The 25,486-nt window shown below is 46.5% G+C and overlaps 1 protein-coding gene and 1 long non-coding RNA gene across 2 annotated transcripts in view; one reads left to right on the top strand and one right to left on the bottom strand.

Annotated features, from left to right (window-relative positions):
* Positions 1-21,597, bottom strand: part of LOC134968838 (ras-related and estrogen-regulated growth inhibitor-like) — a 99,796-nt gene extending 78,199 nt beyond the window's left edge. The window contains exon 1 of the mRNA XM_063944351.1: positions 21,216-21,597. Coding sequence (XP_063800421.1) covers positions 21,216-21,324 — 109 coding nt within the window. The 5' untranslated portion in view covers positions 21,325-21,597. The remainder of the gene's footprint in view (positions 1-21,215) is intronic.
* Positions 20,634-25,486, top strand: part of LOC134968840 (uncharacterized) — an 87,629-nt gene continuing 82,776 nt past the window's right edge. Inside the window, exon 1 of the long non-coding RNA XR_010189344.1 lies at positions 20,634-20,686. This is a non-coding gene — a long non-coding RNA (uncharacterized LOC134968840). The remainder of the gene's footprint in view (positions 20,687-25,486) is intronic.

Here is a 25,486-nt window from a genome sequence, read left to right as displayed (position 1 = left end):
ATGCTCTTCTTCCATTGGTTCGGGGGTGGGACATATCCTGTGCACTGGGGATCATTGGTCAGCTCAAGCGGTGGGAGATGGCTAAGACTTGAGATGTGATTTCTTTTGTTTGCATCTGAGTTCCCGCCCCATGACCAGTTAAACCCATCACATTAATCATACATAAATCTGGTATTATTAATAACTTATTGTTGCAATATGTGACAATATTCTTATACCCACCAGATTAATGCTTATCTGCCTCTGAACTACATGATCCCACACATGATATGATTATCCATTTCCATCCTCAAGATAGATATATATATATATATATACATACATCCATACATATTCCTGTTATTACAATTTGTTAGGGAACATATATATATATATTAACATACACACATTTCCAAGAGTTCAGACCATGAATGTTATTACCTTAGCTATCTAAATGTCTGGTTTGTAATTTGTCAGCGATTGCAAATTGAGTTTCTCTTCAAACTAGGTTCCTGGATATTGTCTTTTTGTTTGTCCTGTCTTCAGATAAGACAATGACAATCCAGTATTTATTGTCTTCGACAGATACTGGACAACTCTAGAACAATGGGGATAACCAAAGGTATTTGCCTTCTTCATATGATTTCAAAGCTTTGCGTAAACAAGGCCGTCTGGTACATTGTATTAGAGTTTCTGGGAGGATAATTTATGTGTGAACCATCTTCTTGCTATTAGAAGGATGAGCAGACAGTGGGTGATTTATGCATTATATGGATTAAATATATGATATGTCCTTGTGGCTTTTCCATGCGAGTACAAATGCTTCCGTAATTACTCATACCACGCGCTAACACGCACAACCGCGTGAGCGATCATACGCAATTTGCGAATATGTGCAATCACGACAGAATAAGTACGCGTGTGGAGGTCATCTGTGTGGTGTTTGTACGTGATGTGTGTACTGTAATATTTTCCTACTTCAACAGTATTGACTGCGTCTTTTAGTATAACAGCTGCACAGTGTGGGAGAAAGTCACCCACTGGCAGCCAAAAGTCCCATGATTGAAGCACCTCACACCCTATATAAATCCTAGTCCTGATTAAAATGATATACAGCATGGCTATATTCTATGTGTAATTGCGGCTGTATCGGCATATCAAATTTTGTTAGTGTTTGGCAGGAAAACACTGTAGGATAACATTCTGTATGTAGGTACTGCTGCAATTATACACAGAATACAGGCATGCCGCATATCATTTTAATTAGCAGGGCCTATTGCATCTCTTTTTATTGCATCCGTTTGTGAATAAGATGCATCTTCCAAAGACAATTGTGCAAAAATGACATGTACAGTATATAGACTATTTTGAGAGACTGGTAAGGGTCAGGCTGTGGGGAGAGGTTAGGTTTAGGCTGCGGAGTGTGGGGGTTGGGGGGTTAGGCTGTGGGTGTGGGTTAGGCTGCGGAGGGAGTAGGGTTAGGCACAACCAGGGATGGGTAGGGTTAGGCTGTGAGATGGGAGGGTTCAGGCTGAGGGGAGGGGGTTTAGGAGTAGGCATAACAAGGAACAGTTAGGCTGCAGGGTAAGGGGGAGGATTAGGCTCAGGCAGTGGGTAGGGAGGGTTACGGGAGTTGGGGATTAGGGTACTTACCTGAAAGGTCTTGGGATCCTGTGCGTTGGGATGCTGCTATTGGTATTCTAACCGCTGGCATCCCAAGCACCAGGCTCTCGATACCATCCTGTAATTGTGTACTTGTAATTCATTTTCAACATTGACAAATACAATTCACCTAAAAAAAATTGTTCTATTTTTGTACGACTTTGTAGAGCTATTTTTGAAAGATGTTCAGACTCAGACTTTGCATTATATAAACCATTACGTCAGCCGAAGTTGTATGTTTAACATGGGGAAACATCTGGATCCAACTTTTTACTGGGCTCTCTTGTTCAGAGTAGAAAACATCTGACTTTTCATGTACTTGGACACTATTACAATGGCCGAATTTGCAAAATGTCCGACTTTTGCGGCAAAATCTGACATTTTACAAACTTGGCTCAAACTCGGATTCCATTGCATCCGACCCATATCTTCAGAAGGATATTAATGCATTAGGGACTATACAAAGACGGGCAACTAAAATGATGTATAACCTACATCACAAAACTTACCTGGCAAGACTAAAAGAGCTATATGTGTGCAGTTTGGAGTAGAAAAGGGAAAAGGGAGACATTATAGAAACTTTAAAATATATGAAGGGGATGTATGGGATGCCGGAGGTCAGAAGACTGACGCCAGAATACCGACACCCCTCAGAATCCTAATGCCAGAATCCCGACAGTACATATCCCGAATGTAAGTATACCAGGAAGGGTTAGGCACTAGGGGGAAGGTTAGGTTTAGGCTGTGAAAAGGGAGGGTAAGTGTTAGGCTGCGGGGAGGGAGGTTAGGCTGCAAGAAGGGAGAGTTAGGGAGGACAAGTTAGCATACTGTAACAGGGTTGAGGAAATAAGAGCACACAGCAGACACTTTCATAGTGTAACAGCATCTTTTACTGGAGTCAGACACTGCAGTTCAGTAAATACAAACCGTAAAAAAAGCAGAAATTAACCAACAGGTTAGGGTCAGGCGCTAAATTATGGACTGGTTTTCTAATAAGCAGCTGCCAAGGAATAGGGTTAGTCACTCCTATTAATAATACAAACAAGAAAAAGAGCAAAAAGGCAGCACTAAATTAATAGGATGGATTGTCTGAAATGGGTACACATGATTTAATGTTAAAAATTATTAACGTACATACAAGAAACATAAAGGCATAAAAAGAATTTTGCGGCACCCAGTAATATTGATCTTTCTCAATCGTGCCTGTTTAAACTGGAGAATTAGTTGAAAAAGCAGACGATTCTTACTTCTTTAGAACGGACAGTCCAGTCCAAAGATGCAAAGTGAGACTGTATAACAACCGCTGGAGGATGGTCAAATAGAAGAACGTTCCAAAAAGGTCCTCACCAGAGATACAGAAGTCTTCAGTGTTACAGTCCACACAATATTTAGCAGGAGATCATCCACACAGATGGAAAGGTTAATGGTCCAGTATTAATATAGGCACTAGTAGGTAAGTACAAAGTAATGGGGAGACAGGTAGCCCACCAACGCATTTCGCTGCTGAGCTATGCAGCCTTTTCAAGGTAACTTGTGAACTGAGTAGGCAATGTATTTATAATTTACTAATTAGACAATCAGTGACACCTGTCAGATCAATCCATCATAGTTAAAAAGGTACAAAATAAAATAATCATACAAAACATTGAATGAGACTCAGAGAAAGACAGAATCAAAAACCTATAATTTGAATCTATGAAAACACTTAAAAATGGCAATGGTTAATATTTTCCCAGATCACTTTCAGGTAATGAAACTCAAGTGTGGTCACGTGACTTTTGGTGCGTGATCTCACTTCCGGTCCGTGACCTGCACTATGCGATTAGCTATTGATAAAGTCAAATCTATTTCTAATAAATATTTAGAATGCTAGCTCTAATATATACTGCGGACGAAAGGCGCATCTTATTACCATGGGGGTCATTCCGAGTTGATTGCTAGCTGCTTTCGTTCGCAGAGCATCAGGCTAAAAAATGGCACTTCTGCGCATGCGTATGATGCGCAGTGCGCACGCGCGACGTACATTCACAAAAGGCAATGCAGTTTTACACAAGGTCTAGCGACGCTTTTCAGGCGCACTGCTGATTGTTGAGTGGTTGACAGGAAGTTGGTGTTTCTGGGTGGTAACTGACCGTTGTTGGGGATTGTGTGTAAAAACGCAGGCATGCCAGATAAAAACGTAGGAGTGCCTGGGGAAACAGGGGATTGGCTGGCCGAACGCAGGGCGTGTTTGTGATGTCAAAACAGGAACAATAGTCTGAAGTCATCGCAAGGTAGGAGTAGGTCTGCAGCTACTCTGAAACTGCACAATTTTTTTTTAGTAGCAGCGCTGCGATCCTTTCGTTCGCACTTCTGCTAAGCTAAGATACACTCCCAGAGGGTGGCGGTTTAGCGTTTGCACTGCTGCTAACAGCAGCTAGCGAGCGAAGAACTCAGAATGAGGGCCCATATACGATAAAAGTGCGCTGTATGTTGCAAAACACTACATCCCTTAAGAGAAAAAAATACACGGACACATTGTCTGAGTTCCAAAGCTCATTGATGTATATATTTGATATTAAAAGGATATGTATACAATATATTACAATGTACAGTATATATATAGTTACATGGTTATAATTTACACAGGAAGCAGTTATTACAAACTAATTCAAATATAGCCACAGACAGCATACATTTACCATCTCCCTCAATGCTCACTACGCTCCCTCTCCTCCATCTTTAGTTCTCCCTCCATGCTCACAGCAGCAGAGTATCGGCAAAACCCCATCTCGATCAGCACTCAGCAGAAAAACAGGAAACTCTTCTGTGTGGGATCAGCTATACACTGTATGTTGGGGGAGTATAGGTTTTCTGTTATTGGTCCAGGGGAGGGAACTTTCTCATTCATGGTGGGTCATTGGTCAGTTCATATGCAAGCAACGTCCAGCCTTGATGGTGTAATTACAGGAGATAGCCACTGGTTCCTTTCTGCAGGCATGCTGTCTTCCAGGAAGTTCATTGTTATAATAAGAGTGACTTTAGCTTTCATACATTTAATCATAACTTCTCATTGCAATGTGCTACAAACTAATCACAAGCATAAAATGAATCCACACATTAATCTGGTTACTTTGACACCAAGCACGGCATGTCCATCTTGCTCCACTCCAACAATACACATATATCTGATGTTAAACTCTATTATGTAAATACATTATAATGTCTGGTGCTTGACATGTTTAATTTATGTGTGGTATGAAATATGTGTTGAATATATCTTTGTGGCATGTCTGTGTAAATGCGCATGTTACCATATATTGCTGTGCACGCTGTGCGTATTCGCAAGCATAGCGACTCATCAGTGTGGAGTTTGGATGTTCTCTCTATGTAATATTTTTGACTTCGACACTATTCACATTAATAATGAGGATAGACACTTCGGAACATCACATGTCCACATCTTGCAAGACTTCCAGTTTCTCCCTTTATCATATAGTACATCAGGACCGAGTCACGTGACCCGGAGTGCATATAGGTATACAGATGGAGCCGCACTCATCTAGTGCGGCTCCATCGCAGGCGTGCACTCCTGGTGGGACTAGGTGATCCGGTGCCTAGCCCCGCTACAGGAGTGCACAAAGATGTTCCCAAGTGAATGAGGCGCATGCTCATCTCGGATGTGCACGCGCCGCAGAAGGGCGAGCCCAGGCACAGACGGAGCCACGATTAGCGTGGCTCCGTCTGTAGGAGGGAGACATTTTTCAAAGGAAGAGAAGTATCAAAACATGAGGACATGCACTGAAACTGGAGGGAGGAAGGCTCAGGGGAAACTTGAGGAAAAATTACTTCACAGAAAGGGTAGTGGACAAGTGGAAAATCCTCCCATCAAAGGTGGTAAAGGCTAAGACAGTAGAGCAATTTAAACATGCATGGGATAGACTTAAAGTATATCCTTGCAAAAAATAAGGATCAAAATAAGAATTTACTCACCGGTAATTCTTTTTCTCGTAGTCCGTAGTGGATGCTGGGAACTCCGTAAGGACCATGGGGAATAGCGGGCTCCGAAGGAGGCTGGGCACTCTAGAAAGATTTATGACTACCTGGTGTGCACTGGCTCCTCCCACTATGACCCTCCTCCAAGCCTCAGTTAGGACACCGTGCCCGGACGAGCTGACATAATAAGGAAGGATTTTGAATCCCGGGTAAGACTCATACCAGCCACACCCATCACACCGTACAACTCGTGATACTATATCCAGTTTTACAGCATGAAAACAACAGAGCCTCTCAACAGATGGCTCAACAATAACCCTTTAGTTAACAATAACTATTTACAAGTATTGCAGACAATCCGCACTTGGGATGGGCGCCCAGCATCCACTACGGACTACGAGAAAAAGAATTACCGGTGAGTAAATTCTTATTTTCTCTGACGTCCTAGTGGATGCTGGGAACTCCGTAAGGACCATGGGGATTATACCAAAGCTCCCAAACGGGCGGGAGAGTGCGGGTGACTCTGCAGCACCGAATGAGAGAACTCCAGGTCCTCCTCAGCCAGGGTATCAAATTTGTAAAATTTTGCAAACGTGTTTGCCCCTGACCAAGTAGCAGCTCGGCAAAGTTGTAAAGCCGAGACCCCTCGGGCAGCCGCCCAAGATGAGCCCACCTTCCTCGTGGAATGGGCATTTACAGATTTTGGCTGTGGCAGGCCTGCCACAGAATGAGCAAGCTGAATTGTACTACAAATCCAGCGAGCAATAGTCTGCTTAGAAGCAGGAGCACCCAGCTTGTTGGGTGCATATAGGATAAACAGCGAGTCAGATTTTCTGACTCCAGCCGTCCTGGAAACATATATTTTCAGGGCCCTGGCAACGTCTAGCAACTTGGAGTCCTCCAAATCCCTAGTAGCCGCAGGCACCACAATAGGCTGGTTCAGGTGAAACGCTGACACCACCTTAGGGAGAAACTGGGGACGAGTCCTCAATTCTGCCCTATCCATATGGAAAATCAGATAAGGGCTTTTACATGATAAAGCCGCCAATTCTGACACTCGCCTGGCCGAAGCCAAGGCCAATAACATGACCACTTTCCACGTGAGATATTTCAGATCCACGGTTTTTAGTGGCTCAAACCAATGTGATTTTAAGAAACTCAACACCACGTTGAGATCCCAAGGTGCCACAGGAGGCACAAACGGGGGCTGAATATGCAGCACTCCTTTCACAAATGTCTGAACTTCAGGTACTGAAGCTAGTTCTTTTTGAAAGAAAATCGACAGAGCCGAGATCTGTACTTTAATGGAGCCTAGTTTTAGGCCCATATTCACTCCTGCTTGCATGAAATGCAGAAATCGACCTAGTTGAAATTCCTCTGTTGGGGCCTTTCCAGCCTCGCACCAAGCAACATATTTCTGCCATATGCGGTGATAATGCTTTGCAGTTACATCTTTCCTGGCTTTAATTAGCGTAGGAATGACTTCCTCCGGAATGCCCTTTTCCTTCAGGATCCGGCGTTCAACCGCCATGCCGTCAAACGCAGCCGCGGTAAGTCTTGGAACAGACAGGGCCCCTGCTGCAGCAGGTCCTGTCTGAGTGGCAGAGGCCATGGGTCCTCTGAGATCATCTCTTGAAGTTCCGGGTACCACGCTCGTCTTGGCCAATCCGGAACCACGAGAATTGTGTTTACTCCTCGCTTTCTTATTATTCTCAATACCTTTGGTATCAGAGGCAGAGGAGGGAACACATAAACCGACTGGTACACCCACGGTGTCACTAGAGCGTCCACAGCTATCGCCTGAGGGTCCCTTGACCTGGCGCAATATCTTTTTAACTTTTTGTTGAGGCGGGACGCCATCATGTCCACCTGTGGTTTTTCCCAACGGTTTACCAGCATCTGGAAGACTTCTGGATGAAGTCCCCACTCTCCCGGGTGGAGGTCGTGTCTGCTGAGGAAGTCTGCTTCCCAGTTGTCCACTCCCGGAATGAACACTGCTGACAGTGCTAGTACATAATTCTCCGCCCATCGGAGAATTCTTGTGGCTTCTGCCATTGCCATCCTGCTTCTTGTGCCGCCCTGTCGATTTACATGGGCGACTGCCGTGATGTTGTCTGACTGGATCAGCACCGGCTGGTGTAGGAGCAGGGATTTTGCTTGACTTAGGGCATTGTAAATGGCCCTTAGTTCCAGAATATTTATGTGAAGGGAAGTCTCCTGACTCGACCATAGTCCTTGGAAGTTTCTTCCCTGTGTGACTGCCCCCCAGCCTCGAAGGCTGGCATCCGTGGTCACCAGGACCCAGTCCTGTATGCCGAACCTGCGGCCCTCTAGAAGATGGGCACTCTGCAGCCACCACAGTAGAGACACCCTGGTTCTTGGAGACAGGGTTATTAAGCGATGCATCTGAAGATGCGATCCGGACCATTTGTCCAACAGGTCCCACTGAAAAATTCTGGCATGGAACCTGCCGAAGGGAATTGCTTCGTAAGAAGCTACCATCTTTCCCAGGACCCGCGTGCAGTGATGCACCGATACCTGTTTTGGTTTCAGGAGGTCTCTGACTAGAGATGACAACTCCCTGGCTTTCTCCTCCGGGAGAAACACTTTTTTCTGGACTGTATCCAGAATCATACCCAGGAACAGTAGACGTGTCGTCGGAACCAGCTGTGACTTTGGGATATTCAGAATCCAGCCGTGCTGGTGCAGCACTTCCTGAGATAGTGCTACTCCCACCAACAACTGTTCCTTGGACCTCGCCTTTATTAGGAGATCGTCCAAGTACGGGATAATTAAAACTCCCTTTTTTCGAAGGAGTATCATCATTTCCGCCATAACCTTGGTAAATACCCTCGGTGCCGTGTACAGTCCAAACGGCAGCGTCTAGAATTGGTAATGGCAATCCTGTACCACAAATCTGAGGTACTCCTGGTGAGGATGGTAAATGGGGACATGCAAGTAAGCATCCTTGATGTCCAGGGATACCATGTAATCCCCCTCGTCCAGGCTTGCAATAACCGCCCTGAGCGATTCCATCTTGAACTTGAATTTTTTTATGAATGTGTTCAAGGATTTCAAATTTAGAATGGGTCTCACCGAACCATCCGGTTTCGGCACCACAAATAGTGTGGAATAGTAACCCCGGCCTTGTTGAAGTAGGGGTACCTTGATTATCACCTGCTGGGAATACAGCTTGTGAATTGCCGCTAGCACCGCCTCCCTGTCTGAGGGAGCAATCGGCAAGGCAGATTTTAGGAACTGGTGGGGTGGAGACGCCTCGAATTCCAGTTTGTACCCTTGAGATACTATTTGAAGGATCCAGGGATCCACCTGTGAGCGAGCCCACTGATCGCTGAAATTCTTGAGGCGGCCCCCCACCGTACCTGGCTCCGCCTGTGGAGCCCCACCGTCATGCGGCGGACTTGGAAGAAGAAGCGGGGGAGGACTTTTGCTCCTGGGAACCTGCTGTTTGTTGCAGCCTTTTTCCCCTACCTCTGCCTTTGGACAGAAAAGACCCGCCTTTTCCACGCTTGTTTTTCTGGGTCCGAAAGGACTGAACCTGATAAAACGGCGCCTTCTTAGGCTGTGAGGGGACATGGGGTAAAAATGCTGACTTCCCAGATGTTGCTGTGGAAACTAGGTCCGAGAGACCATCCCCAAATAATTCCTCACCCTTATAAGGCAAAACTTCCATGTGCCTTTTAGAATCTGCATCTCCTGTCCACTGGCGAGTCCATAAGCCTCTCCTAGCAGAAATGGACAATGCACTTACTTTAGATGCCAGCCGGCAGATTTCCCTCTGTGCATCTCTCATATATAAGACTGAGTCTTTGATATGGTCTATGGTTAACAGGATCGTGTCTCTGTCTAGTGTGTCAATATTTTCTGACAGTGTATCTGACCACGCAGCGGCAGCACTGCACATCCAAGCTGACGCAATAGCTGGCCTAAGTATAATGCCTGAGTGTGTGTATACAGACTTCAGGATCGCCTCCTGCTTTCTATCAGCAGGTTCCTTGAGGGCGGCCGTATCCGGAGACGGTAGTGCCACCTTTTTAGACAAACGTGTGAGCGCTTTATCCACCCTAGGGGGTGTTTCCCAACGGGATCTATCCTCTGGCGGGAAAGGGAACGCCATTAGTACCTTCTTAGGAATTACCAATTTTTTATCAGGGAAAGCCCACGCTTCTTCACACACTTCATTTAATTCATCTGATGGGGGAAAAACTACGGGTAGTTTTTTCTCCCCAAACATAATACCCTTTTTAGTGGTACCTGTATTTATATCAGAAATGTGTAACACCTCTTTCATTGCCTCAATCATGCAGTGAATGGCCTTAGTGGGCATCAGGTTAGACTCAGTGTCGACATCTGCGTCTGCGGTCTGAGGTAGCGGGCGTTTCAGAGCCCCTGATGACCTTTGAGACACCTGGACAGGCACGAGCTGAGAAGTCGGCTGTCCCACATTTGGCATGTCGTCAAATTTCTTATGTAAAGAGTCTATACGTGCACTCATTTCTTTCCATAAGCTCATCCACTCAGGTGTCTGCCCCGCAGGGAGTGACATCCCTCCTAAAGGCATCTGCTCCGTCTCCACATCATTATCCTCATCAAACATGTCGACACAGCCGAACCGACACACCGCACACACACAGGGAATGCTCTAACAGAGGACAGGACCCACCAAAGCCCTTTGGGGGGACAGAGTGAGAGTATGCCAGCACACACCAGAGCGCTATATAATGCAGGGACTAACTGAGTTATGTCCCCATATTTTTTCTATATAACTGTATACTGCGCCTTAAATTTAGTGCCCCCCTCTCTTTTTTACCCTTTTCTGTAGTGTAGACTGCAGGGGAGAGCCAGGGAGCTTCCTTCCAGCGGAGCTGTGAGGGAGAAATGGCGCCAGTGTGCTGAGGGAGATAGCTCCGCCCCTTTTCTCCCGCTTTTTCCTATATTCTGGCAGGGGTATTTTCCACATATATAGCCTCTGGGGCTATATATTGTGGTATTTTTGCCAGCCAAGGTGTTATTATTGCTTCTCAGGGCGCCCCCCCCCCCCCCCCCCCCAGCGCCCTGCACCCTCAGTGACCGGAGTGTGAAGTGTGTGTGAGGTGCAATGGCGCACAGCTGCAGTGCTGTGCGCTACCTTGGTGAAGACTGATGTCTTCTGCCGCCGATTTTCCAGACCTCTTCTTGCTTCTGGCTCTGTAAGGGGGACGGCGGCGCGGCTCCGGGACCGAACACCAAGGACTGGGCCTGCGGTCGATCCCTCTGGAGCTAATGGTGTCCAGTAGCCTAAGAAGCCCAAGCTGGCTGCAAGCAGGCAGGTTCGCTTCTTCTCCCCTTAGTCCCTCGATGCAGTGAGCCTGTTGCCAGCAGATCTCACTGAACATAAAAAACCTAATTTCTATACTTTCTCTCTAAAGGCTCAGGAGAGCCCCTAGTGTGCATCCAACCTCGGCCGGGCACGAAATCTAACTGAGGCTTGGAGGAGGGTCATAGTGGGAGGAGCCAGTGCACACCAGGTAGTCATAAATCTTTCTAGAGTGCACAGCCTCCTTCGGAGCCCGCTATTCCCCATGGTCCTTACGGAGTTCCCAGCATCCACTAGGACGTCAGAGAAATAGGGTTTGAGGTAACAGTATGGTTAAAAAAAAGGGCAGACTAGGTAGGCAAAGTGGTTATTATCTGCTGTCAAATTCTAAGTTTCTATGAAGCTTACCATCTACAGCTAACTAATCTGTGCCCACACCAACATCCGGGGTACCACATTATAACATTACTAATTTACAGTACTAGTATATACAGCGGTGCATATGGTATCATTTTCACATGCAATCTTTCAACTGTGAACATTTACTTTTCTTTTGGAAACTACTGTATTTGGGGTCCTGCAGAATTCATGGGAAACTTGTAAAGAACACATGCATTTTTAAGGCACTTTTTATTTTTCAAAATATGTATAATATTCACTACTAATGACTGCTTCCTATTTTCCTAGATACTTTGCCATAATTGAATTATTACAATTACAACAAAGCTAAAGCCACATACAAAATATTGTTGTAACTATGAAGGTCAAAGGAAGATAGCACTCCAAGGGAATAGGTATAGAGGGGGGGAGATGAGGGACCCAAATACAGAACATTGGGGAACGCCAAGAAGAAGAGGAGAGGAGGAGAGGTGGCGGTAGACATGGAGACAGAGAACGTGCAATTGGACGGGTGGTCTTCAGTATGCCGGCTGTCGGGATCCTGGCGCACAGTATACCGGCGCCGGAATCCCGACAGCCGGCATACCGACACTTATTTTCCCTCGTGGGGGTCCACGACCCCCCTGGAGGGAGAATAAAATAGCGTGGGGCGCGTAGCGCGCCACCGTGCCCGCAGCGTGGCGAGCGCAGTGAGCCCGCAAGGGGCTCATTTGCGCTCGCCACACTGTCGGTATGCCGGCGGTTGGGCTCCCGGCGCCGGTATGCTGGTCACCGGGAGCACGACCGCCGGCATACAATACTACAACCCAATTAGATATGTATGAGGTGAACCAGATGAGTGCAGTGTCCCAGAGGCCCAAAGAGTGAAGAACTTGTGGGAGTAGCAGTGATGAAAGCAGCAGTGAGGTTGAGAAAGATGAGTATAGAGGAATGCCCTTGGATATTGCAGTAAGGAGGATATTGGTGACCTTGGTGATGACAGTTTCGATAAGTGTGGAAGGAACACAAACTAAACTGGAGTGGGCAGGGCTACCTTTAAAAATTGTGGGGCCTGGGACTGACAAAGCAGACAGGGCCCCTACCCAGGGGTGTATCTACCCATTGGCCAGGATGGCACTCGCCAGGGGCGCCAGGCAAAGAGGGGGCGCCGCCTGAAAGTGCCATCCACATCCAGGGGGTAAAATCCAGTAGTACTGTCAGACTTGGTGACTGTCTGTTAGTGCCGGCACCAGTGTCAGGTGGCAGCGCACCACACCTCACTTGTAATCAGACTCAACATAAACTACAGCTCCCAGCATCCCCTGTTGCCGTGAGCTCCGGGAGCTGTAGTTTATTTTGAGTCTGATTGATCACTAATGCAGTGCTGTGCCGCTGTACACCGGCTCCGGCAGTAACAGACAGTCACAAGGTACAATCCAGATTAAGTCTGGGGAGGTGTGGCACAAGACTGCACTGCACGGCATTGACCTATGGGACGTGGACGGAATGGAAATAGAGGGGCGGGGCTACACGGCACTCAGTCAGTGTCAGGCAACCCAGCAGCATGGAGGAGAGAGGGAGAGGACAAGGAGCTACTAAAGTACATGCATTGAGTGTACCCTGTCTGTGAAGTGAGGGGGGTAAACACTATTTAGTCTGTCTGTATGTGTGTCTGCTTTATGTATGTGACTTTGGGGGTAATTTTGAGTTGATCGCAGCAGCAAGAAAGTTAGCAATTGGGCAAAACCATGTGCACTGCAGGTGTGGCAGATATAACATTTGCAGAGAGAGTAAGGGTGTGTACACACGGTGAGATAAATCTGTAAGATTTTGACTATATAGTCAAAATCTTATGAAAAGTTAGTGCATATCTCAAGGTGTTAGGCAGCTTGCGATACAGATTCGATCCCGATGCGCGCTCCCGTGGGGTCGGTATCGTAAGGGTAGATAGACTGTGCAGGCAAGTCAATCTTGACTATCAAGTGTACTATCTAGTACAAAGTATAGTCAAAATTGGCACTTAGTCAAAATCGTACATATACAAAATCTCAAGCACAGATAGTCAAAATCTGTACAATCTGTGCTATCTGGGCTCTGAGGGAGTTCAAGGGAAATCTCATAGTCAAAATCGAACATAGCAGGGATCTCACCATGTGTACACACCTTAAGGTTTGGGTGGGTTATTTTATTTCTGTGCAGGGTAAATACTGGCTGCTTTATTTTTACACTGCAAATTAAATTGCAGATTAAACACACCACACCCAAATCTAACTCTCTCTGCACATGTTACATCTGCCTCCTTGCAGTGCACATGGTTTTGCCCAACTGCTAACAAAATTCCTGCAGCGATCAACTTGGAATTACCCCCTATATGTGTATGTATGTTTGTGTGTGTGTGTGTGTGTGTGTGTGTGTGTGTGTGTGTATAAGTACCTACTGTATTTATGTATTAGTGTGTGACTATGTATGTATGTGACTGTATATATGTGTGTATCTATGTGTATATACTGCATGTGTGACTGTACTGTATATCATATGTACTGTATGTGTTTTGTGTGTGCCAGTATGTATGTAAGTGTATATGTGTGTGCCTATGGGTGGGATCAGATGTGCTAATGGCAGTGGGGGTTATTCGGTAAGGATTGCAGATTCTGCTAAAAAGCAGAATCTGCAATCCTTTCTATTGCATGCTGGGGGATGCTCATCCATCGCAGGGCAAGGCCGTCCAGCATGCTGAATGGCCTGCTCAGTGGCGTTGTGGTCGCTCCCCTGCAGCTGCAGCTAGGCTGCGTATGCAGGTGGTCTGCCACCATTTTTCACATAAGGGTGGCTGCGTGTGATGTCACTCAGCCGCCCCGAAAATGCAGACGGGCTGACCCCGTTTTTCCCACGCCGCCTTCGCAATGGTCCATCACCGCCCCCCACCCTCCGCCTCTGCCTGTCAATCAGGCAGAGGTGTTTACAGCCTATGTGATCCTACCGACGGAGCGCTGAGAACAGGGATATTGCAGTCGCATCCCTGAATGTGGTTTGACCGCATTCCACTTATAAAAAAAGAAATATATTTACTAGCACTGGTCCACATTTCTGTTTTCTATTTGCATTCCCCATATGACTTCTATAGACAGTGTTTCCTATAGGGGTATGACTGTGTAGCATAACGTGAATATGAGACACAACTGTGCAGTGTAATGTGATACTGTGTGGCATAACGTGTATAAGAGACACTATTGTGTGGTGTAATGTGATACTGTGTGGCATAACGTGTATAAGAGACACTACTGTGTGGTGTAATGTGATACTGTGTGGCATAATATGAATTAAAAGTGCTAGTGTGTGGCCATGCCCCTTCCCCACAAGACCACATCCTTTTTTGATACACCCTCCTTATTTAAAATATGTGTATGTGTGTGTGCGGGGGGGCACCAGCCCTTACTTTGCCAGGGGCGCTCGGACCCCTAGATACACCCCTGCCCCTACCCATCCAAAAAAAGTGTCTACCACACCGCTCCACCCCTCTTTGAAGTCAGACATTGTGACGTTACATATAGGTGGAGTGTTGCGGACCTACAGGAACGGTTCACAGATAGCGGATGTACAGAGAAGGCTTGTTTATTAGAAGTCCTCTCGGGGTCATCAGTCTGCTGTTGTTTCACAGACTGGTGCAGCTCTCCAGGTATTGGTGGTAGGAACCAGGAGTGGGCCCACCTCTCTGTAAGGGCCCGGGACACCAGTCTCCACAGAAATACCCCCCACACACACAGCACCCCTGATGGCTGCCCTGGGAGTGGGTCAAGAAGGCAATGGGTAGAAAGGAAGGAAGTGAGATGGGCACAAACAACCTGCTCAAGGAATTTAGAGACAAAGGTGAGGAGAGAGGTGGGGATGTACCTGAGTCAAGAGAGAGTTTCTTGAGAATGGGGAAACTAGGGCATACTGTATTTGACGGATGAGGTGAGGTTACCAGAAGAAAGGTTTTAATATCAAAGCTCATAGGAGGGAGAAAAGTATAAAAAATGGCTGCTGCACCAATGTGGGAGTGAGAAAAGGTCTATTAAGAAAGGCCACACATGGTACTGTAGTTTATGAGAAAAGGTTGGATGCAGCAACTATCAAAAGAAATGTCAATAGCAATGTTGAAGTTCCCCAAGATGAGGGAGGAGAGGTTAGAGAAAAGTTATCTAGAACTTGGGTAACAGGACCAGTGGAATGACAAGTGGAGGCAATTCTGAGGTACATGGGAAGCGGAGCTATATTTTATAATGTGTTGTTTTTTTTTAACCTATGAAGACAGCACAGCTCAAAAGTGGGTACACAGAAACAACATATAGCTAGAAAGGGATACAAATATGAAGTGCCACCCTGGTTCAGCACATCTAAAAAGAATTTATATGTGGAGGACTTCCCAAATGTAGGCAGGGTGTCATCTGTGGACAGCATGCTGCCTGTATGAAAACAGACTGGGTCAGCCGAAGGGAGTGCAGTAGTAAACATGAGATCCTCCTTTCTCCATCTGACCTGGGCTGTTATCCAAACAGATTACAGTAGTTGCGGTCCACTGAGCAAGCAGTATCCAGCAGAAAGGTCAAAGGCACATGTTAAGTGTCAGGTGACCACCGAACCCTTGAACCCAAGACCCAGGACAGTAAACTTTGGGACAGAGATTAACTTTTGATATTTAACACAAAACTGAATTTTCTTTTCTCTGGGTGACCTTATTAGCATTATTAATGTGGCATTGCTGCTCTTTTCTATTATCTCCAATACTATATGTGTCTTACATTAATTTGCATTTGGTTATCAATGAAACTATGATTTATAGTATTGTAAGTTGTTCAAGCTTTTAAAGTAAAGTGGTCAAAGGTGGATGCTTGTACCGAGGATCAGGACTTGTGGCATAATTCCAGCCCACCATACACCATAAGCAATTAGCATCACTAAAACTCTCAGCCAGCATTTCCTAATGACATGAAATGCGTGATTGTGTTTGGGATAGAACATCGTGCCCCAGACAGGAGAAACAGACCACACACCATCAGTCTCTACAGTCCCAGCATGATCTTACCAGTGACATCATCTGGGACTTATTCTAAGAAATCCAATAAAGCAATATAAATGCCAGTTTCAGGCTGTTTTTAGGGGGTCTACGTACTAAGTTTTGGAGAGAGATAAAGTGCACAGGGTTAAAGGGGTCTATTTACTAAGCCTTGGACGGAGATAAAATACCAGCCAATCAGCTCCTGTCATGTCACCGGCTGTGTTCGAAAAATGACAGTTAGGAGCTGGTTGGCTGGTACTTTTTCTCTGTCCAAAGTTTAGTAAATAAACCCCAAAGTACCAGCCAACCAGCTCCTAACTGTTATGTTACAAGGCGTTGGGTATGAAATGCTGGCAATCGGGATGCCGGCGGTAAGGAATCACAAGGGAAAGCTAAGTATACTAACCTTACCCCAATTCCCCCCTAACCCTTCCTACCGGCAGCCTAACCCTAACCCTCCACCCATCCCCTCCCCTGCTGCCTAATCCTAAACCTACCCCCCCCCCCTTCCCGCAGCCTAAACCTAACCCTCCTTCCTGCACAGCCTAACCCTCCCAGGGTCCACCTAACCCTTGCCACCCCTTGCCCGCCGCTTAAACCTAAGCCACCCTCCCTACAGCCTATCCCTCCCCCCGAAGCCTAACCCCCCCCCCCCCAATCCCCCTCACCGCGCAGCTTACCTTCCCGGCAGCCCGGCATATGCTTGTTCAGGATCCCGTCTGACAGGATCCTGGTGGTGGGTTTGGGAAACTTGTCTGGATGCCGGCACCTGCATTACGACATCGACATTTCGACTGCCTGATTCAAACAGGCAGGATCCTAACCAGATCCGGTTATAGGCTGTGGTTGGTTGGTGCTTTATCTCTGTCCACTTTTTCTCTCTCCAAGGCTTAGTACATAGGGGGTAATTCCAAGTTGATCGCAGCAGGAATTTTGTTAGCAGTTGGGCAAAACCATGTGCACTGCAGGGGAGGCAGATATAACATTTGCAGAGAGAGTTAGATTTGGGTGGGTTATTTTGTTTCTGTGCAGGGTAAATACTGGCTGCTTTATTTTTACACTACAAATTAGATTGCAGATTGAACACACCACACCCAAATCTAACTCTCTCTGCACATGTTATATCTGCCTCCCCTGCAGTGCACATGGTTTTGCCCAACTGCTAAAAAAATTCCTGCTGCGATCAACTTGGAATTACCCCCATAGACCCCATAGAATGGTAGAGGATAACAAGAATTCTATTGGCAGGGAAAAAGACAGACAGACAGACAGCCAGAGATCACCACATATATACCACCTAAGGACCATCAGCAATGACAGCTTACATGTAAAAGTGCCGTGTAGGGAAAGAGACTGAGCACTGGGGAGCAAGAGTCTAAACTCTGGCCTTGTGTAGCACATAACACACCTTTAATACAGCAACATCATAGATAATACTACTGAACCAATACCACACTGATCCAATAATAAAGGTACTCTCTAAATAAAGTTATTAACATCATTTAATAGCAGTCACAGTGGTAATAGAAGTCCTGAGTCTGTACAAACAGTATGGGATACACAAAAGCTCCTTAAAAGTTCAATTATATCATATTAAACTACAAAACTGTCAGACAGGCCTTTACATAGGGGCGTCACTGTGGTGTATGACACCCGCTGCAGTGCTGAAAGGGACATGACCTCATGGGAAGGGGCTTGGACTCATGGTCAACCCCCGTTTTCATCCCTCCGGGGGCATACCCAGCATCCTTGGAGATGCTGAACTGCCTCTGGAGACTTATCGGGCTGCACTGCCAACTCCTACAATGTGACAGGTACAGAGTGCTGCGCATAATGTCACAGTGCAGCATCCAACTCCTGGCTCTGAGGAGGAGCTGAAACGTTGGCATTACCCATCAGAGGGTGACACTCCCCCCCTAGTGACAGCACTGTCTATAGACAGTAGTAAGGCTGCCCGGGCAGCCACGAATGGGAGATACATTTCAGAGTTAGTGTGGCTCAATCGGTCCTGCGAGCGCTTGTGAAGGGGGCTTGGCTGCTCGGTGACACTATCCAAGGGGGTGACACCATAATAGCAGAGCAGCTCGCAGTCCTCCACTTGCCGCAGCATGATTGACAGGCTGATGGTCGCGATGGTCATCCATAGTACTGGGATCTGTCATGCTGGCAGGAGGTGTTTTTTCTTCAGACGCCACCTGCAGCATTGCATATTTAACATATTTTTGCATTATTTGCTGCACCGAAGGCGCAGCAGTAATGATAAAAGCGTCCCCCTCTGAATCAGGCCCCTTGTTCGCAGAGTAAAAAAACATAAAAAAGATTATTTACAAACATTGTTATTCATTATATCTTTTTATTTCTATCTTATGGTTGAGCAAAGAAAGAGACGGAAGGCCCCGAGACATCAGCGATGGATCGGGACAATGGGACAATCTCCCGAGGGTCGCATCAGGGAAGTGAGATTTTTAAACATGTTTAATAATCCAGATTGTTCAATCCCGATTGGAAATCATCAGGATTGGCAAATCTGGCATTTTTAACATAGTTAATTTCCCTGATTACCCAATGGGTCGCCAATCATCGATGGTGGATCCTGTTGGTGGACCAGTGTTTTTGACTGGGTCGGGGAATCGCCTCATAGATGTATGGGGGCTTTAAGCCTTGGAGAGAGATAAAGTGGAGAGAAGTACCAACCAGCTCCTGTCATTTTTCAAATACAGCCTGTAATATGACAATGCTTTTGACAATGCTTTTTGTCTTTGAACGTATGGAAATAGGGGAGATGTGTCCATCCTCCTAAAGAGTGGACAAGTTACCCATTATAACTAATAAGCTTCTAGCTAGCATTTATAAAGTATATTCTATAAAATGATGGGAAGGCACGGATTGGCTCATATGGGCAACTTCTCCACTCTTTAGGACAGGCCTAGTCAACCTGTTGCTCTCCAGCTATGTGAAACTACACACCCCAGCAATCCCTGCCACCAGGGGCATAACTAGAACTTTGTGGGCCCCATAGCAAAATCTTGGAAGGGTTCCCCCCACCCCGACCCCCAGCCTTCATCACTACAATGCCCCTTAGGGGCAGGAGACAGAGGGGAGTGATGGAGAAAGAGGGTGCCAGGGGGAGAGAGAGAGAATGAGAGAGGGTAGAGAGTTAGAGAGGTAGAGAGAGAGAGGGGGGGGGTTCATGAAAAAAGAGGGAATGAGAGAGAGAGGGAGACTGTTTCAGGGAGAGAGAAAGAGATTAGCGAGAAAGAGCGTAAGGCAGAGAGAGGAGAGAGAGAGAGGAAGAAAGAGCGAGCAGGAGAGACACTACTTGACTACTGCAGAGGACGGGATAGAGGCATAGACAGACGGGGCATTGGCGGACAGACGTATGGACAGCACCATATGGAGGCATAGACAGATGTAGGCATCATTGATGGACAAATTGACAGACAGAGCACCATATGGGGGTATGGATGGACGGGAAGGGGTATAGACAGACAGATGAACAGACAAAGCACCATATTGGGGTATAGACAGACGCACGGGAGGGGGCATAGATGGACAGACGGACGGATGGGAGGGGGCATAGACGGACAGACAGAGCACCATATGGGGTATAGACATGGGCATAGACGGAAGGATGAGAGGGGGCATAGACGGACAGATATGGCTGGACCCTCTAACTAAACAAGGTGCAGGGGATGCCACTGTTATTGGGCTTGGGGGGGGGGGGGGCACAGGCAATCCCACTGCACCCTCTAAAATGTATTATTTAATATTATTTTTATGAAAAAAAACTAGTATTACTTGCTGCTGCAACGTCGGGTTCGGGGCCCGGCAATGTACTTACTGTAGGGAGGTGAAGTTGCTTGTTCTAGAGAGTCCGGAAGCATGGCTGCACCTGCAGTAGCAGCACTGGCAGTGCACGGCTGACGGATGTGACACTGTATAAGCACAATCAGTGCGTATCCGTCAGCCACGCTGCCCTGGCGCCACTACTGCAGGCACAGCCGCGCTTCCAGTTTCTGTAGAACAAGTGGCTCCATCTCCATACCAGTAAGTACACTGCCAGGACCCGGACCCGGCGCAGCAACAGTAGTTAAATATTTAAAAAAAAAAAAAAGTTTTTCAGAGGGTGCAGTGGTATTGTTTATGGGGTCCCCCCCCAAGCCGCCGGGGCCCAAAGTAGCTGCATCCCCTGCACCCTCTAAAGTTAGGCCACTGTCTGCCACAGTTTTAGCAGTTCCCAGTAGTCCCAAGGCATGCTGGGACCTGTAGTTTCACAACTGCTGGAGAGCCACAAGTTGCCCAGGTCTGCTTTAGAAGGTTTGCTACATCTCCTAATGGTCAGTGACTAAAATGAAAGTATCTTATTAGTAGGATTTAGGAGTCTATGTACTAAGATTTGGAGAGGGATAAAGTGGAAGGAGATAAAGTACCAACCAACCAGCTCCTGTCCTTTTTTAAACACAGCCTGTAACGTGGCAGTTAGGAGTTGATTGGTTGGTACTTTATCTCCGGACACTTTAGTTCTCTCTCCAAGGCTTAGTAAATAGACCCCTTAAATAACTATATGCCCTATACTTTTTTTTTTTTTTACAGTATTATTCAACATCAAATGCAAGTTTCACATTTCAATACATTTGGTTGTAAATGAATAATTATATTTTTAGAAGTTAAATAACGTCTGGAAGCTGTAGATTTTTCATTTACAGAAAGAAAGATAAGGAGACAGTTTGGCAGATAGCAGACGTAGTAAGTAGACAAACAGTTAATATCCTTGATTTATTTAATGCATACAACATTAAAGTTAAAATACAGTGCAAATATAAAGCATTAAAGCTGCACATGTTACATTTAAAAAACAAAATGTACCTGTTTTTCCCACTGCACTTTGCCCGAGTACCACAATGCGCATAGTCCGTGCGGAAGCCAAGCTGCAGGTTCTTCTCAGAGGTCGTGGTAGTGGAAAGTTAGAGGTCATTTTATAATGTGTTTTGTAGCGTTAATGTCGCCAATTCAATGAAGTAAACAGCAGATAGAGTATGAGTGTCAGATGAATGCTAAGCTGGGCTGATGTGCCATGTAATTCACTCTCTGGTACTGTGCTTTTTGGTTTGGCAAGGGATAAATACATTTCTGTTCTCCAGCCAACCTCTCCTCTCTAAATCGAATATTTCCTGCCTACTTCTCAGTGTATTCCCGCCTCCTATTCTTCTGGCTGCTGAAGCAGAAAATTGCATGTAATGTACTTGAAGAATTTCTGGCAAACACTGGTATTGTTTGGGAGCAAAAATCATTATATAGTGTCACAGGTTTATATTGGGCAACTGAACTCTACATTAACTCACTGTTGTCCAGGAAAAACCATTTAAGAGGTATGCTTTTTTATAAATGTATTTATGACGCTTAAACATATTTTGCAGACTGTCGCTTTAGGCAAAGTGTGAAGTGATGAATGCCAACCAGAGATCAGAGGTGATGAGTGTTCTGCTTGATTACAGTTTCAGAAACACTTATCCCTACTGCTTTGCGGAGCACAGAGAATGGAAACTACTTATCCACATCATGTTATATAGACACTGGGGGCTGAATGTAATAGGTGCGGGACTTTCTGCGAGTCTGGACATTTTTTTTTTTTTTTTTAAAGCAGCAATAATTTACAGGGGAAAACCAACCTTGTTTTGCCTTGAAAATGATTGCTGCTTTAAAAAAAATAAGATTTTAAACCTACCGGTAAATCTTTTTCTCGTAGTCCGTAGAGGATGCTGGGGACTCCGTAAGGACCATGGGGATAGACGGGCTCCGCAGGAGACACGAGCACTTTAAGAAAGAATTTAGTTCTGGGTGTGCACTGGCTCCTCCCTCTATGCCCCTCCTCCAGACCTCAGTTAGAGAAACTGTGCCCAGAGGAGATGGACATTACGAGGAAAGGATTTTGTTAATCCAGGTAAGATTCATACCAGCCCACACCAATCACACCGTATAACTCGTGATAACAACCCAGTTAACAGTATGAAAACAACATAGCATCATTCGGGACCGATGCAACTATAACATAACCCTTATCGAAACAATAACTATATACAAGTATTGCAGAAGTTGTCCGCACTTGGGACGGGCGCCCAGCATCCTCTACGGACTACGAGAAAAAGATTTACCGGTAGGTTTAAAATCTTATTTTCTCTAACATCCTAGAGGATGCTGGGGACTCCGTAAGGACCATGGGGATTATACCAAAGCTCCCAAACGGGTGGGAGAGTGCGGATGACTCTGCAGCACCGATTGAGCAAACATGAGGTCCTCCTCAGCCAGGGTATCAAACTTATAGAATTTTGCAAAGGTGTTTGACCCCGACCAAGTAGCAGCTCGGCACAGCTGTAGTGCCGAGACCCCTCGGGCAGCCGCCCAAGAAGAGCCCATTTTCCTAGTGGAATGGGCCTTGACCGATTTAGGTAACGGCAATCCTGCCGTAGAATGCGCCTGCTGAATCGTGTTACAGATCCAGCGAGCAATAGACTGCTTTGAAGCAGGGCCGCCAAGCTTGTTGGCTGCACACAGAACAGTGCTTCTGTTTTCCGGACTCTAGCCATCCTGGCTACATAAATTTTCAAAGCCCTGACCACATCAAGGGACTCAGAATCCTCTAAGTCCCGTGTAGCCACAGGCACCACAATAGGTTGGTTCATATGAAAGGATGAAACCACTTTTGGCAGGAACTGAGGACGTGTCCGCAATTCCACTCTATCCATATGGAAAACCAGATAGGGGCTTTTATGTGACAAAGCCGCTAATTCCGACACTCGCCTAGCCGAAGCCAGGGCTAATAACATGACTACCTTCCACGTGAGATATTTCAACTCCACCGTTTTAAGTGGTTCAAACCAGTGTGACTTTAGGAAACTTAACACCACGTTAAGGTCCCAAGGCACCACCGGAGGCACAAAAGGAGGCTGAATATGCAGTACTCCCTTTACAAAAGTCTGAACTTCTGGGAGAGAAGCCAATTTTTGAAAGAAAATGGATAGGGACGAAATCTGGACCTTAATGGAGCCTAATTTAAGGCCCAAATCCACACCAGTTTGTAGGAAGTGAAGGAAACGGCCCAGATGGAATTCTTCCGTAGGAGCATTCTTGGTCTCACACCAAGAAACATATCTTCGCCATATACGGTGATAATGTTTTGCTGTCACTTCCTTCCTAGCCTTTATCAGCGTAGGGATAACCTCAACCGGAATGCCTTTTTCTGCTAGGATCCGGTGTTCAACCGCCATGCCGTCAAACGCAGCCGCGGTAAGTCTTGGAACAGACAGGGTCCCTGTTGCAACAGGTCCTGTCTTAGAGGAAGAGGCCACGGATCTTCTGTGAGCATTTCCTGCAGATCTGGATACCAGGTCTATCGTGGCCAATCTGGAACAATGAGGATTGTTCTCACTCCTTTTCTTCTTATTATCCTCAACACCTTGGGAATGAGAGGAAGAGGAGGAAATACATAGACTGTCCGGAACACCCATGGTGTCACTAGGGCGTCTACCGCTACTGCCTGAGGGTCTCTGGACCTGGCGCAATACCTCTGTAGCTTTTTGTTGAGGCGGGACGCCATCATGTCTATCTGTGGCAGTTCCCACTGACGCACAATCTGTGCGAAGACTTCTGGATGAAGTCCCCACTCTCTCGGGTGTAGGTCGTGTCTGCTGAGGAAGTCTGCTTCCCAGTTGTCCACTCCCGGAATGAACACTGCTGACTGTGTGCTTACATGATTTTCCGCCCAGCGAAGAATTCTGGTGGTCTCCGCCATTGCCACTCTGCTCCTTGTGCCGCCTTGGCGGTTTACATGAGCCACTGCGGTGATGTTGTCTGACTGGATCAGAACTGGTTGGTCACGAAGTAAGGTCTCCGCTTGACGTAGGGCGTTGTATATGGCCCTTAGTTCCAGGATGTTGATGTGAAGACAAGTTTCTTGACTTGACCAAAGACCTTGGAAATTTCTTCCCTGTGTGACTGCTCCCCAACCTCGGAGGCTTGCGTCCGTGGTCATCAGGATCCAATCCTGAATGCCGAATCTGCGGCCCTCGAGAAGGTGAGCACTCTGCAGCCACCACAGGAGTGACACCCTGGCCCTGGGGGACAGGGTGATCAACCGATGCATCTGTAGATGTGACCCGGACCACTTGTCCAGCAGATCCCATTGGAAAGTCCTCGCATGGAACCTGCCAAAGGGAATGGCCTCGTATGACGCCACCATCTTTCCCAGGACTCGAGTGCAGTGATGCACTGACACCTGTCTTGATTTCAAAAGGTTCCTGACCAGAGTCATAAGTTCCTGGGCTTTTTCTATCGGAAGATAAACCCTTTTATGGGTCGTGTACAGAATCATGCCCAAGAAAGGCAGACGTGTCGTAGGAACCAACTGCGACTTTGGAATATTGAGAACCCAGCCGTGTTGCTGTAACACTTTCAGTGAAAGAGATACGCTGTTCAGCAACTGCTCTCTTGATCTCGCTTTTATGAAGAGATCGTCCAAGTACGGGATAATTGTGATACCTTGCTTCCGCAGGAGCACCATCATTTCCACCATTACCTTGGTGAAAATCCTCGGGGCCGTTGAGAGACCAAACAGCAACGTCTGAAATTGATAATGACAATCCTGTACCGCAAATCTTAGGTACGCCTGATGAGGTGGATAAATGGGGACATGAAGGTACGCATCCTTTATGTCCAGTGACACCATAAAATCCCCCCCTTCCAGGCTTGCGATGACCGCTCTTAGCGATTCCATTTTGAACTTGAACCTTTTCAAGTATAGGTTCAGAGATTTTAAATTCAATATGGGTTTGACCGAACCGTCCGGTTTCGGGACTACAAACATGATCGAATAATAACCCCTTCCCTGTTGAAGGAGGGGAACCTTGACCACCACCTGCTGAAGATACAATTTTTGTCTTGCATTTAACACTATCTCCCTCTCTAGGGGGGAAGCTGGTAGGGCCGATTTGAAATATCGGCAAGGAGGCACCTCTTTGAATTCCAGCTTGTAACCCTGAGACACAATTTCTATTGCCCAGGGATCCACCTGGGAGTGAATCCACATGTGGCTGAAATTCCGAAGACGTGCCCCCACTGGGCCCGACTCTACCAGTGGAGCC

This window comes from Pseudophryne corroboree, chromosome 11 (genome assembly GCF_028390025.1).
Source record: "Pseudophryne corroboree isolate aPseCor3 chromosome 11, aPseCor3.hap2, whole genome shotgun sequence".
Taxonomy (NCBI): domain Eukaryota; kingdom Metazoa; phylum Chordata; class Amphibia; order Anura; family Myobatrachidae; genus Pseudophryne; species Pseudophryne corroboree.
The sequence above is the reverse complement of the archived record's forward strand: the minus strand, read 5'-3'. Positions and strand labels throughout refer to the sequence as shown.